This window comes from Canis lupus, chromosome 13 (assembly GCF_003254725.2).
Source record: "Canis lupus dingo isolate Sandy chromosome 13, ASM325472v2, whole genome shotgun sequence".
NCBI classification, from domain to species: Eukaryota; Metazoa; Chordata; class Mammalia; order Carnivora; family Canidae; genus Canis; species Canis lupus.
In genome coordinates this window covers 58,875,195-58,889,517 of record NC_064255.1, presented here as the reverse complement: position 1 = coordinate 58,889,517, position 14,323 = coordinate 58,875,195, and the positions used below count along the sequence as shown (strand labels likewise).

Here is a 14,323-nt window from a genome sequence, read left to right as displayed (position 1 = left end):
TTAAGTTCTAGCCATGTTGTCCCAAATAGCGGGATTTCCTTCCTTTTTGTGGCTGAATATTCCTGTGTGTGCATGCACATTTGTATACACACACACACACGCACACAGACACCACATCTTCTTTATCCATTTATCCATCCACAAACACTTAGGTTGTTTCCACATCTTAACTATGGTGAATTAATACCCTAATGAACATAGGAGTTCAGATACCTCTTCTGTATCCTCTTTTCATTTCTTTTGGATATATATACACAGAGGTGGGATAGCTACCTCTTTATATACTTGGATATTAACCTTTTATCAGATACATGATTTGCAAATATTTTCTTGCATTCCTTAGGTTTCCTTTACATTCTGTTGGTGACTTCGTTTGATGTGCTGGAGCTTTTTAGTTTGATGGAGTCCCACATACTAATTTTTGCTTTTGTTGCTCGTGCTTTTAGTGTCTTATTCAAATAACTGTCGCCACACCAACGCCAAGAAGCTTTTCCCCTATGATTTCTTCTATAAGTTTTATGGTTTCAGGTCTTATGTTTAAGTATTTAATCCCTTTTGAATTATTTTTGAGATGGCGTATAGAGGCCCTATTTCATTCTTCTGTATGTGGTTTTCCAGCTTTTCAACACTATATATTGTAGAGATTACCCTTTCCTCATTGAGTATTCTTGGCTGCCTTGTTAAATATTAGCTGATCATATATGTGAAATCTTTAGGATTTTCTCTATATAAGATCGTAGATCTTCAAATAAAAATAACTTATTTCCTTCTGATTTGGATGCCTCTTATTTCTTTTTCCTGCTTAATTGCTCTGGCTAGAACTCCAGTAACATGTTGAATAGGAGTGGTGAAAGTAGGCACCCTAAGGGTTCTGTTCCTGATTTTAGAGAGGAAGATTTCAACCTTTCCCTGTGAAATATTATATAAGCTATGATCTGTGGGCTTTCCATAGATGGCCTTTATTATGTTGAGGTTTGTTCTTTCTATATACAATTTGTTGAGCATTTTTTATCATAAAATGATGTTGTATTGGTCAAATGATCTTTCTGCACCTATTGAGATAATCATATGATTTTTATCTTTCATTCTATGAATGTGGGTGTCACATTTATTGGTTTGTGTATGTTGAAGCATCCTTGTACCTCAGGAATAAATACTACTTGATCATAATGTATCATCCCTTTAATATATTGTTGAATATGATTTGCTAATTTTGTTGAGAATTTATGCATCTATGTTCATCAGAGATTTTAATCTGTAGTTTTCTTGTGTCATTATCTGGCCTTGGTATCTAGTATTTGGAAGCTTTATCCAAGTATTTGGAAGTATTTGGAAGCTTTCCTTCTTCTTCAATTTTTTGGAAGAGTTTGAGAAGAACTAGTGTTAATTTTCTTTAAGTATTTGGTAGCATTCACTAGTGAAACCATTGTCTTGGGTTTTTCTGTACTGGGAGGTTTTGATTACTGATTCAACCTCCTTACTCCTTATTGATCTGTTCAGATTTTCTATTTCTTCATGACTTAATCTTGGTAGGTTGTATGTTTCCAGGAGTTTATCCATCTTTTAGGTTATCCAATTTTTAGTATATAATTATTCACAGTAGTCTCTTATGATCGTTTGTATTTCTGTAGTATCTGTTATAATATTCCTTCTTTCATTTTCTGATTTTGAGTCTTCTCCCTCTCTTAGTTTAGCCAAAGGTTTGTCAATTTTGTTTACCTTTCCATAAAACCAACCTTAGTTTTGTTGGTCTTTTCTCTTGTCTGTTAGTCTTTCATTTATTTCTGCTTTAACCTTTGTTATTTCCTTCTTTCTGCTAACTCTGGGCTTTGTGTTTTCTTCTACTTCTTTTTTAAAATTTTAATTCCACTATTGTTAACATAGTGTTATATAAGTTTCAGGTGCATAATAGTTTTTCTTCTTTTCTAATTCTTTGAGGTGTGAAGTTCGTTGTTTATTTAAGATCTTTCCTTTTTCTCAATATAGGTATTTATCACCATGAACTTATATCTTAGAGCTGTTTTGGTTCAAACATAGTTTTGGCATATGTTTCCATTTTCATTTGTTTCAAGATTATTTATTTTCCTTTTGGTTTCTCCTCTGACCCATTGGTTGCTCAGAAGTGTATTGCTTAATTTGTGAATTTTCTGGCTTTCCTCCAGTTACTAGCTTCTAGTTTCATACCATTGTAGTCACAAAACAGTATGATTTCAGTCTTAAATATTTGCTAAGACTTGTTTTGTGACCTATGATGATCTATCATAAAGAATGTTCTGTGTGTGCTTGAGAAGAATGTGTATTTTCTTGCTGTTGGGTGAAATGTTCTATATATGTCTGTTAAGTCCTTGGTCTAAAGTGTGGTCAAGTCCAAAGTTTTCTTGTTGATTTTCTGTCTGGATGATGGATCCACACTAAAAATGGGGTAGTGAAGTCCTCTACTATTGTTGTATAGTCTATTTTTCTCTTCAGATCTGTTTATATTTGCTTGATTTATTTAAGTACTCTAATGTTAGGTAAAATATTTATTATGATTATATCTTCTCAATGAATTGACTCCTTTATCATTATAAAATGACTTTCTTTGTCTCTTGTTACCAGTTTTGGCTTCCTTTTTTTTTTTTTTTAAGATTTTATTTATTTATTCATGAGAGACAGAGAGAGAGAGAGAGAGGCAGAGACACAGGCAGAGGGAGAAGCAGACTCCATGCAGGGAGCCCGACGTGGGACTCCATTCCAGGTCTCCAGGATCACTGCCCCGGCCGCAGGCTGCGCTCAATGCTCTAAGCTGCTGCACCACCCCCCAATTTTGGCTTCTTGTCTCTTGTCTGTATCAGGTCTTTGAGGAGGAAGACAACAGAAACAATGATAATAGAGGAAGGAGGTTGATAAAAATATCTGCATATGTATGTTTAGCATAAACAATCCATGATTGGGAAAAAAATGTGGATAGGTGTTTTCTGAGAAAAGTTTTTTTTGAAAAAAGAAGCAATATTAACCATCTCTAAACTTCCTGACAAAGACTACAGCACAATCTTTACTAGATAATCTATTTAGATTATTGCTCATCACTCAGGAACTATAACAGTGTCTAACAGTAATGATTCATATCCTCTCTTTTTCTCATTCTCACTGAATAATTAAATTTAGAAATTTCAAGGACAGCACACCTGGAGAGAACAGGAACCTTCTAAAAAATGACCTTTCTTTGCCTCAGGTATTCTGGTTTAAATATCTTTAGTACAGTTTAAAAAGACACAAATTATATATTTTCCTCTTCTAAAATGGTAATTCAGAGATCTAAGCTTTTGTGTTATACCAAGTTAATAATTTATCTTTTATCACTCTTAATTGTAAACATTTTAATTTACTGAATTTACTTTGCCTCTCGATCTCAAGAATAAAAACCAATTTGGAGTAAGATTATCCACTATATTGTTGCTTGGTAAGTGTGATTAGAGAGTCACAGATGTCCATCTGTTTCTTTCTGATATCCTACAAGGAGATACTGAGGAATGACTAGTACAATCAAAGAAATAACTTTGATAATATCGCATAGTGTCACACCCCACTTGTTGAGATCATTACCTCCTGGTTTAGAGTAATCAGAAAGTCATATTTCCATGGCACTCACCCACACACCCATAGACCCCATATGACACTGGATCCAAATACCATATCTAATAGACATAGCACTGGGTTCAAAACTGTGGCAAGGTCTTGTTTTTTGTTTTTTTGTTTTTTTTTTTAAGGACTTTTTTTTTTAACACAAAATGACTCAATATCCAGAAGGCTATCAAGCTTCAGAATCCTATAAACACCATTACTGCTCAGGTTTGGCCATGCTCTTTGTAGGTTTAGAAAAATTATTCATAGCTGACTTCTTGATTCTTGGGTTTTGCCAAAAATCTAGAATTATAAATAGATACAACTTTAAAAATTGCAGTAAGAACTACCAAGATTTTATTCCTCATTTTTAGAGAGCAAAGAAAACAGATTGGTGTTATAACAGTTTCTTGACTCTTTACATGCTACCTGCTACACATCAGTGGGTAGGAGCCTTTAGTAAAAACACACGTGTATGCTCATCCCAAGGTCAGCTGGTTCACTACTTTGTCACATTGGGCAAGTCACTTCCTCATCCATATAATTCAGATAATAATAGTATTCACCTCAGAGGGTTGATGAGAAAAGCAAATGAGCTCACAAATACAATGGAGTTAGTGCTTGGTGAACAGGTGACACACAACTGTGATGACTATTCTTACTCTTATAACTATTGTAGTCTCATCATGGAGGAGCTTTCCACAAGCAATCAAATTACCTGAAAATGTCCAAAAGGAGGAAGAGTACCCATCAGTAATTCATAGTCAATTTGTTTTTTTCTTCAGAAGCATTAGTCTAAATCTAATGAAAAGCTCATTAAAAACTCTTGCAAATTTCTTAGTAAATGCAGGTCTTTCTGATAAATTCTTTCTTTCTTTTCTTTCTTTCTTTCTTTCTTTCTTTCTTTCTTTCTTTCTTTCTTCTTTCTTTCTTCTTTCTTTCTTTCTTTTCTTTCTCCAAAAACATGCTGTATTCCTATATATTGTAGGGCATGAAAAAAATCACCATACTGATCCATACAGGGTGTGCAGTATAGTAACGGAGATAACTTATTTGCATAAATGACTATGTTAAGGAGGGAGTTGAAGGGATAAGAAAAATTAAGACAGGAAGAGGAAAGATTACTCTGAGGTATAAAGAATAACCACAAAGTCAATTAAGTCTTATTTAAGACTAAACGTGTGGGTGTGTGTGTGTGTGTGTGTGTGTGTGTGTGTGTGTTTAAAGCATCTCTTATACTGTTCTTTGCGTGCTACTCTTATTATAATTAGGAGACAGCAACAGGATCTGAAGTCTTCTTCATGGCATGTTTGTGGATTCTTTAATTTCTGGTGCTCATGTGGTGTGACATTGAAATAAACTGTTTTTATACTCCATTGGCCAATTTTTGGTGGCATCTTTCTGAAGTTTGCAGTCTCAGTCATGAAACACCTCCTATGTAAACACTGGGGTTGCTGAGAGAGAAGTCAAGTTGGGAAGCATCTGACAGTGAAAGGCAAGCAACATGTATAAACAGACTTGGGTCAGGAATGAGAACTGAACGGTTGGGCGCAGTCTGTTAGTTGGAGTTACAGCCTCTCCCTAACTCTTTCATTAAACACCCCACTAACGTTCAATTGCCCTTTGAGAACTTAATCTCAGTGCAACTGCCAGCATTTCAACATCATCAAAATAAAGAAGTACTACCCTGAAAGGGGTGGGGTCTGTGTTTAATGTTAAGTGACTAAGTTCAACCAGCAAACTCTGCAAATGCCCCAGAATGGGAGGTAGGTTAGATTTATAAATCACTCTCTATTAGCTTGTGTAAATAACACATTTATAAAAACCCACATGCAATTTTTTAAAAACAAAACTTCTTCACATTTAGAATGCTAAAGTGTCAGCAGAATGTTCCTTATGAGGCAAGCTTTCAACTTTTAGGAAAAATTAATAATTATTTTAGTGACTCGTCCCTAGAAAGTTAGTTCATATATAAGATCCATTCAGCAATAAGGTTTATGCTCATGTTTTCTCTGATCTCCCCCCTTCGAAAATTTCTTTATTGTAGCCAGTCCCTGTGCTGCAGTATTTCTGTGTTTTCCTCAGGCTACTTGGATCACCTAAACATCCTGGGCCTCACCCCAAGCTAATCAAAGAGGCTTTAGAGGGGCAGGGTCCTGGAATTTGTATTAGAGGAAAATTTTATTTCTCTGATTACTGAAGTCACTTATACCTAGATTCTTGTTAATGACATTCTTTCAGCTTCTATCTTTCCAGACAACTGAACCATGCAAAGACGGGAAGGACACTGGGTGTAGATACTCTTCTCAGTAGCCATGTGACTTTAGAATGATGTCACATATAGTCAAAACTTAATCTCATACCTTCACCAACAATTACAAACAGCCAAAGGAATGATCGTGGGTAGAATTTCAGAGGATAATTACAAACCAAACTTCTGTAAATACTCAACTGTCATTTACTTTTCTTCCCTTTCATATTTAGCACTTTTCTTCCTGTTGGGTTGGTGTTTTGTTGTTGTTGGGTTGTTTTGTTTTGTTTTGTTTTGTTTTGCCTTTTCTTTCCTTTTGGATTTTTTCCCCCAGATACTGTAACAAGACTAGGTATGTGTAACAAGAAGAGAAATGGTTACAACCATGCCACTCCTGCAAAAACGTATCTTCCAAGACAGTTCTAGTTTATAAACCTCACACCTCCCCAGTCCATTTAAGCTTTTCTTATGTAAATGAAAATAAGTATATATTTTGGATACTAACAATTTTTCTATTTTCTAAATACTGCCTTTGATCTTCAGGTTTACAAATACATGATCAATTATATCGACGGGCAGCCCTGGTGGCTCAGCAGTTTAGTGTCACCTTCAGCCCAGGGCCTGGTCCTGGAGACCTGGGATCGAGTCCCACGTCGGGCTCCCTGCATGGAGCCTGCTTCTCCCTCTGCCTGTGTCTCTGCCTCTCTCTCTGTGTGTCTCTCATTAATAAAATCTTTTTAAAAAATTATATTTTGACAAGCTTTATACCTTAAGTCAACCAAATGTTTATTTTATAACTTATTGTTTCATAATCTCTGAAAGAACTTGAAGTAAAATGCACATCACAATTAACAAAGAGTCTGTGCGATCAATGAGAAGAGACACACTGGCAAATTGAAGATCTAAATTTAATTCCCAATTTATTATCCACCCAATGCCAGGGAAATTTACAATCTCCTTTTCAAATAAAATATGGATCAAAATAATGTTTATTCCATACCAGTTATTGTAAGGGTTAAAGGAGATGAGGAATATTTTGTGTCCCAATTAAGTATTTGTGAATGCCCAGTGGTTCCTTGATCTCTGAAATAGCCTTTCATTAATTTTTATGTTTTTGTCTTTTTCCAAATGAAAGTTGGTGACTGCTCCTTCCTTAAGGATTTAGGACATGGTTTTTGTACCTTTGGTTCTTCTACCAAGTGTGAAATGCAGTGCTCAACGTTTAGTTCAGATGACACTGTTGCCACCCAGTGGCACTAGGAGATATGCAAGCCAAAATCCAGGTGTGATAAACCACAGCCACACAGAGCTGGATCAGTCAATTAAAATTCTGTGCAAATGAACCAAAAAACCGTAGCTTATCTTTTCCTTCCTTGGTTATATAAACTAAGTAATACAACTTTGATCTAAATATGCAACACCATATTACTCTTTCTTCCTCTCTGATTTACCCTAGGGCCCACAATCAACCATTTAAAAATCATTGGCTCTCTCCCAAATCCCTAATGCCTATTCTCTGTACTTAAACCAAAAAGCTGCAGGGAAATCTGAGACGGCAATGCCAGGATGAGGGGTAGGGAACCACCTGCATGTAGTTCACTACCAAAATATACCCGGCATTTTATGTGTGTTTAATCTTTATACCCTATGAGTAGCACATCAATATCTTTGTTTTACAGGTTAGGAAATTGAAGCTCAGATTGATTCAAGAACTTCCAACATTGCCCAGTTCATAGGCAGCAGGATAGGCTTCAAACCCAGCTCTCAACCAAGGTTGTCTCCATCATCTCTCAAGGCCTCCCTCCATGTCACATCTTGGCTCTGTGTCTTTTGGCTTCATCTTCTGTAGAATTTGGGAGGATATCTTCTATTCAAAATACCTATGTTAGCACATTAGAATCACCTGGGAAGGCTTTTAAAAATATGAATGCCTAGATTCCCTCCTGATCAATTTTATCCAAAACTCTGAGAGAGGGACTCCAGTATCTATAATTTTTTTTAAAAAAATCTGTCATTGATTGTTTCATTGTGAGAGTTGAGAACCATCAGTATAAATAATATTACTCATGTTAAAACTCTTTTCTATTGCTTTAGTATTTAATCAGAAGGATATTCTTATTATAAAATATCTTATTAACACAGACTTTTTCTCTTGTTGTAATCATAGGTGGATGAGATATTTATAGATTCAGCCTTGAACAAGCATTATATCAAGAACCAAGTAGTCAGACTGACGTATGTATATTTGGGCAAAGGTGGACTCCCAGCCTGGAGGGATATAGGGCAAAAAAGATGGGAACTCTCAAAAAAAAAAAAAAAAAAAGATGGGAACTCTCATATATTGTTGCCTCTGTGGGCTTGCTCTTGCCTAGGATTTCTCATGAATAGTATCTCTATAGCAGTCTGGAGATATAGAGGGCTGACCATCATTTTCTAAATGCAAAAACAAAGATACAGGAAGTTAAGTGATACATTCAAAGTTCCCCAAGTGACAGAAAAAGGACTCAAACCCCATGGACTGATTGTAAAGCCCAAGACTACCAGAACCTGTGGCCATGGGAAAACCTACCAAGTTGTCTGTTTTTGACAGATGTGTCATTTCAAAAATAAGAAGGCAAAGTTGACTACAGGATGGGATCATAAATTTTACCTGTAATGAAGCCCCAGGAGGCATGCCCAAACAAAAAGATGTTCATGTTCTAACAGATTTTCTGTTTGTTATGGTAAAGGGGGAAGGCTCATATCAATTGTATAAATTGCTCAGAGGTTTCAGTTGTGTTATTTGGAAAGCACGTAGCAGAACATAAATACATAATAGATGCAAACCTATGGGCCTGTAGGACTCACCCTTTTTAAAAATGAGCATATTAAAAAAGTGAGCATATTCAGATAGATTTACATAAAGGAAATAATTTTTCTCACCAATAGACTAATGCCTTATTGGAAGACATATTCCAAGTTCCTTACATCTTTACTAAATAGCTAGTGACCTCCAGAAGGATTTTATTATATAAATCGGACAAATTCTACAATGTTTAGGAAATAAAAAACACATATTTGCAGAAATTCTCTGGATTTCATATCCTCTATTTTCAAATTCTGATTTACTGTAACGTTCTAACAACATTATTACAGTCTGTGAACTCCTTTGAATATACGGTCGTTATCACAATGTAAGTTTTTGTGTGGGTCCAGAGAAATTCTACCTCATAAACAATGTTTTCTTTCTGTTTCAAGAGGGAAAATTACTTGGTCATACATTTGTCAATTTGACATAAAATTCTGATTATTTGTATCTTTACATTCTAGAGCCTAAATGGACCACAATATATAAAATGCCTCAGAATCAATATGATTTCCTTTTTTTTTTTTAGTCAAAGGATTCAGGAGAATTAGGTCTCCTGCTTTTCATGGCTTGGGTCTTTTGAAATGTAAAAATAAGAGACATGCCAGATCAATACATAGATTTCATTTTTTTGAAAGACTTTTACTTGTTTGGTTTTCCTAATTTAAGAGGAAAAACTGACTACTACAGGTAAAGGGATTTGAATTTTTTTATATGAAAAAAAGTTCAAGGAACTGGACATGTTTAATCTGAAGAAGAGTCAGGAACCAAGAAAGCCATTGTCTTTAAATATTTTATGTGGAAGAGGAACTTGATGTTTTATATATGTCCCAACTGGTAGACCTAAGCCTATTGTAATGAAAGATATAAGGAGACATATTTCAACTCAAAATGAAGGACTGTCTTAAAATCAGAGCTGGGCAAAGAGAAACAGCCTCAGGAGGGCAGCAAATTTCCTATTATTTTAATTACTGTACTGGGGTCAGAGGGCCAGGGATGCTGTAGAGGTGATTCAGGTATCAGATACACGAGCAACTGGCCAAATGGACCACTAATGTTTCTTCCAATATTCAGATTTTATGATTTTGATGAAAATTTTTTTGATATGTGAATCTTAACCGCTATAACAAGCCTTCAAATTAATGGGGAAAATCTACTCAAAACATAATGGAAACTTGAAGAGGGATTGTATGAAATGATCTTGGTTCAGACAGTGACATACAAATGAATGTCAAAACCAAAGGATTAGTCCTTGACACTTTTAGCAATTAAGATATAATTCAGGGGCATTAAATCCAGGAAAGAGTATAATAACTGATTTATTCTTTGAATAAACAGCTTTCTCTTGTATGTTGTAGTCCAGAGGAAGATGGTGTGAAAGCAGATATCATTATGGTGTTCCAGTTTCCCTCTACCGAGCAAAAGGCCCTACTAAGGGAGAAAATCCTTAGCATCTTAAATCAGAAGATAAGGAACACAAGAGCCTTACCCGTAAATGCCTCTTCCGTTCAAGTTAATGGTAAGTAGGTATACCTTTCTATGGGATGTGAAATTTTCTATCAGGTCCATTTTAAAGATCTAATCTTAAACTTACTTGCGATTATTTCCATTCCAAATAACAGCTAGAATTTAGATGGGAAAAATTTTTCAAGTTAAAAAAATGACATTTCGAGGTTTTATGTTTCTCTGATGAAAGCATGTCTGAGATTAGTTGTCAAGTGGTTTTTCCTGTAGGTACTGACTGGCAGTCATCCTAAAATAAAAGCAAACATCACCACTAACAGAATTAATCTGACCTACCCACTGCCTCCATGACTAAGCATTTAGCAACAACCATTTCTCTGGGTGAGATCTTCCTAAAACAAACTCATTTGTTGCCTTTTAAGAATATGGATGGTTTCTGTATATAATGGAATTATAAAGTTTCCCTTAACTTTTTTTCCTGTGGGCATTTGGGAAAATGATAAACCAACTTTGGAGCCACGAAAGCCACCTTATAAGCAATGTTTTAAAAATCACAGAGCTAGAAAAAAAATCACTGGAACTATTATACCATTATCATTGCTCTAAAAAGGAAAACTACTCTTTATCAAGGCCCTTTTCTACACCCTTCCAATGCAACATCTAATTTTTATATTCTTAGGAAGTAGGCAAATACACTTTTATAAATATAAAAGAAAGACAAAAAATTAAGGACCCTAATAACTAAAAGATGTAAGTTTCAAATATAGATCTCTAATTTCCTAAAGGCTCTATATAATATAGTGTTCTGTAGTCAAACACATCTTAGAAATTCTATGATATTCATCTCTTACATTAGCATATTAAAGGCTCCGAGGAGTCCAACTAGATAGAGACGTATTTGCCCTTGTGCATTAAGCTGCGTCCACAAGCACCTGCTTCTGTCACACAAGTGCAGATTTCCCCTACAAATTCCAATCAACACCAGACTTAAGAGAGTTGCAGAGTAAGGGATTAATATCAGAGGTAAAACAGGATGCCCTACCTTTGTAAGAGTCTGGCTGACTCTTCAAGAGGAAACCTGATCAGGAAGTGAAAATCTGAGGGAATGGGATGGGCAGGAGTTTGCTGGTGAAGAGTCAACTACTCCGGGAATAAAGCTGGGGACCTCTCCCAACCCAGGAGGGAAGAACCTGTCAAGGGCTTAATCCACCTTGTAAGGTGGGGAAACAAATGAATTGAGGTTGTGAAATAGTGGCAATTCTGATAAATTATATGATGTGATTTCCAATAGCCAGTTAATTAGCCAGAAATTTAAAAGCCTGATCTATCTGAAACCAGCACTGAAGCATGAAATGGTGATCGGTTGCCTGGCCTTTTTGTTTTTTACAGGCTCAGTTTGTGTGCTACAGCTTATTTTAATGACTAGTATCTTAAAAGCCTGGGTGTGCTGATGGAGAACCTGATTTGAAAGTTACCCAATTCTGGGGATGCCTGGGTGGCTCAGCGGTTGAGCATCTGCCTTTGGTTCAGGGTGTGATCCCGGAGTCCCAGGATCAAGTCCCGCGTCGGGCTTCCTTCATGGAGCTTGCTTCTCCCTCTGCCTATGTCTCTGCTTCTCTCTGTGTGTGTCTCTCATGAATAAATAAATAAAGTAAGAAAGTTACCCAATTCTAACCCCATAGAGTCACTGCAAGACCACCCAAGTAATTGGCCTGTAACTTTTACTTCCATTCTCTCATCTGTAAAATTGCAATGATAATGTTTGTTCGTCCTGCAATCATAGAAATAACATGAGAATATACAAGAAAATAGAAAATGTGAAACATATAGGCCATTACGACTTAGAAAGCTAATAAGTTCTACACGTGCTTTGGAAACCTAAAAGCATTAATATGAGTAGTAGTCGAAAAAGCTGGAACCTTGAAAGTTTCCAAATTTCCAAGTGTAAAAAGAGCAGTGTTTACTAGCATGTAGGAAAACCCATTTAGCGAAAAGCTCAGCAGAATCCTCAAGGCAATTCTTTCAGGCAAAAATCACTGCTTTCCAGGAACACTCTCCGGGTGATTCCCAATGAGTGAAAAACTGTCGAAATTCTAGACCAAGTCCAGAAATAACCCTGTAACCCAAGATTATCTGTTATTTGTCAGGAATCTGTGGGTTGTTTTTGTTTTTATTTTTTGGGGGGGGGTTGGAAAAACAAAAACTGTGCTATATGGGTCCTTTATAGGATGCAGTGTGTCAAAGCAAACCTGAAATCAACCTCTTTGCATTGCAAACACCATGGCTCTGGAAGAGCAGCTCACTGCCTACATTTGGTTCCTGTGTGCTCCAGTTCCCCTTATGTGGTTTGTAGCATATGAAGCACTGAATACTAACTGGATCACTCTCAACTCAGAAGTATGCTGGAGGGTCATTTTTATGACTAAGGTGTTAATGTTTATTTCACTCCTACATATGAAAAGTAAAACTATTTGGTAAAAATTAGATATCTTCTTTTTTTAAATAAAATATTTATTTATTCATGAGAGACACACAGAGACTGAGACATAGGCAGAGAGAGAAGCAGGGTCCATGCAGAGAACCCGATGTGGGACTCCATCCCAGGATTCCTACCTAGATCATGCCCTGGACCAAAGGCAGACGCTCAACCCCTGAGCCACCCAGGTGTAACTCTAGGTATAACCATTCTCCCTAAAAATTCAATCCTCAAAAATCCAATTACACTCACAACCATTTTGAGCAACCTGGTATCATTCTTGGAAAGGGGAAATTTGCATCTTGCTCAAACTAAGATGAAATTTTAACTGAAGAATTCTAACATTATACTATTTTCTATTTTAATGCATTACTAACTAATATAGGGCATATTAAATTAGCTTTTTAAAAAATGAAACAAGAAATTTACCTATCTTAAAAATACATTTGATAGAAAATTGAGTTCTTCCATAGAGTAAATACTGGGAATCTATCTTGAGCAACCAATTCTTCACTGTATAATGACTTGAGCATGCATGTAAGGGTATTCTTGAATTGGATATTTTCAAAATTTCCACTTTACCAAATTCCTTGGTACTAGTTTCTAAATGGAATTTATTGAAGGTGAGTAGAAAGAAACATTCTTGTTTTGTACAATGTAAAGTTAGGGACAGAGAATATGAGTCTGAGAAACGTAACACCGGTTGAATTAAGTAAAACAGTTTATCCTCATTCTACTCAATAAGCCTTTTTATCTTGGAAATCATCACAGTTTTCAAAATAACCTTCCACCAACTGAGGTTTAAATGTTCATGTGTCCTTTGTCAGATTCCTAACTTTTTTGGAAATTGACAATTTAATTTACATTCTGTCTTTACCAATATTCAGCAGATGTTGGATACAAATATACAATAGTTTATTCTTCCAAAAAAACATTTTGATAACTTAGTAATTGTGTTTTAAAAGTATTTTAAATATAGTTTATGTGGGTGGTTTCAACGATTTTTTTCTTCCTAAACGCTTTGACTAAGTAAAGGCTTATGTGAATTCTTAAATAGAGGAGACAAAAGCAGAGCTGCTCTGACTAAGGCTGGGTGTAAGCCTGGAAATCCCATCTTCTTGCTCCCTCTTACCCCATTTTCTCTATCTCCTGAAGAAAATCCAAAGAGGCTATACCCTGCACCATTAGGAAAACATAGTTCTGTATTATTACAAACTATGTGTGGGTTTTAATCATCCACTATTTGTCCCTTAATCACCTACTGCTTGAGAATGTATCAACCTAATTAGAGACTGTCTGTGAATCTCTATAAAAATTGTATACATATCCTATGTATTGGGCTGTCATTCTCCTGATTATATTATACTCAATGTCTATATGGATATAGTCAATATTCTCTGATAATTTCTGGTCGTTGAGGACAACTAAGAGAATATCACATTATCATTTTGTTCTACTTTTTTTTTTTCAGCGATGAGCTCATCAACAGGAAAGCAAACTGTCCAAGCATGTAAGTCCAGTTAGCTTATAAAAGCAAGTTAAATTTCCACGTCAGAAAAGACAATATCTTCAAGTATTACCTCATGATTTTTCATCAATGTCACATATTTTCTTTGGAAGAGAGTAACAATTGGACAATAGAGTTGGACTTTTTTCCAACTCTGAGATTGATCTTTTTCATCAT

General features: G+C 35.7%; 1 protein-coding gene across 2 annotated transcripts in view; it reads left to right on the top strand.

The window, feature by feature from the left end:
• Positions 1 to 14,323, top strand: part of TMPRSS11A (transmembrane serine protease 11A) — a 50,317-nt gene that overhangs the window by 26,082 nt on the left and 9,912 nt on the right. For both annotated transcript variants that reach the window (XM_049093013.1, XM_049093014.1), the window contains 3 exons: positions 8,022 to 8,089; positions 10,058 to 10,218; positions 14,111 to 14,149. In XM_049093013.1, coding sequence (XP_048948970.1) covers positions 8,022 to 8,089; positions 10,058 to 10,218; positions 14,111 to 14,149 — 268 coding nt within the window. The remainder of the gene's footprint in view (positions 1 to 8,021; positions 8,090 to 10,057; positions 10,219 to 14,110; positions 14,150 to 14,323) is intronic.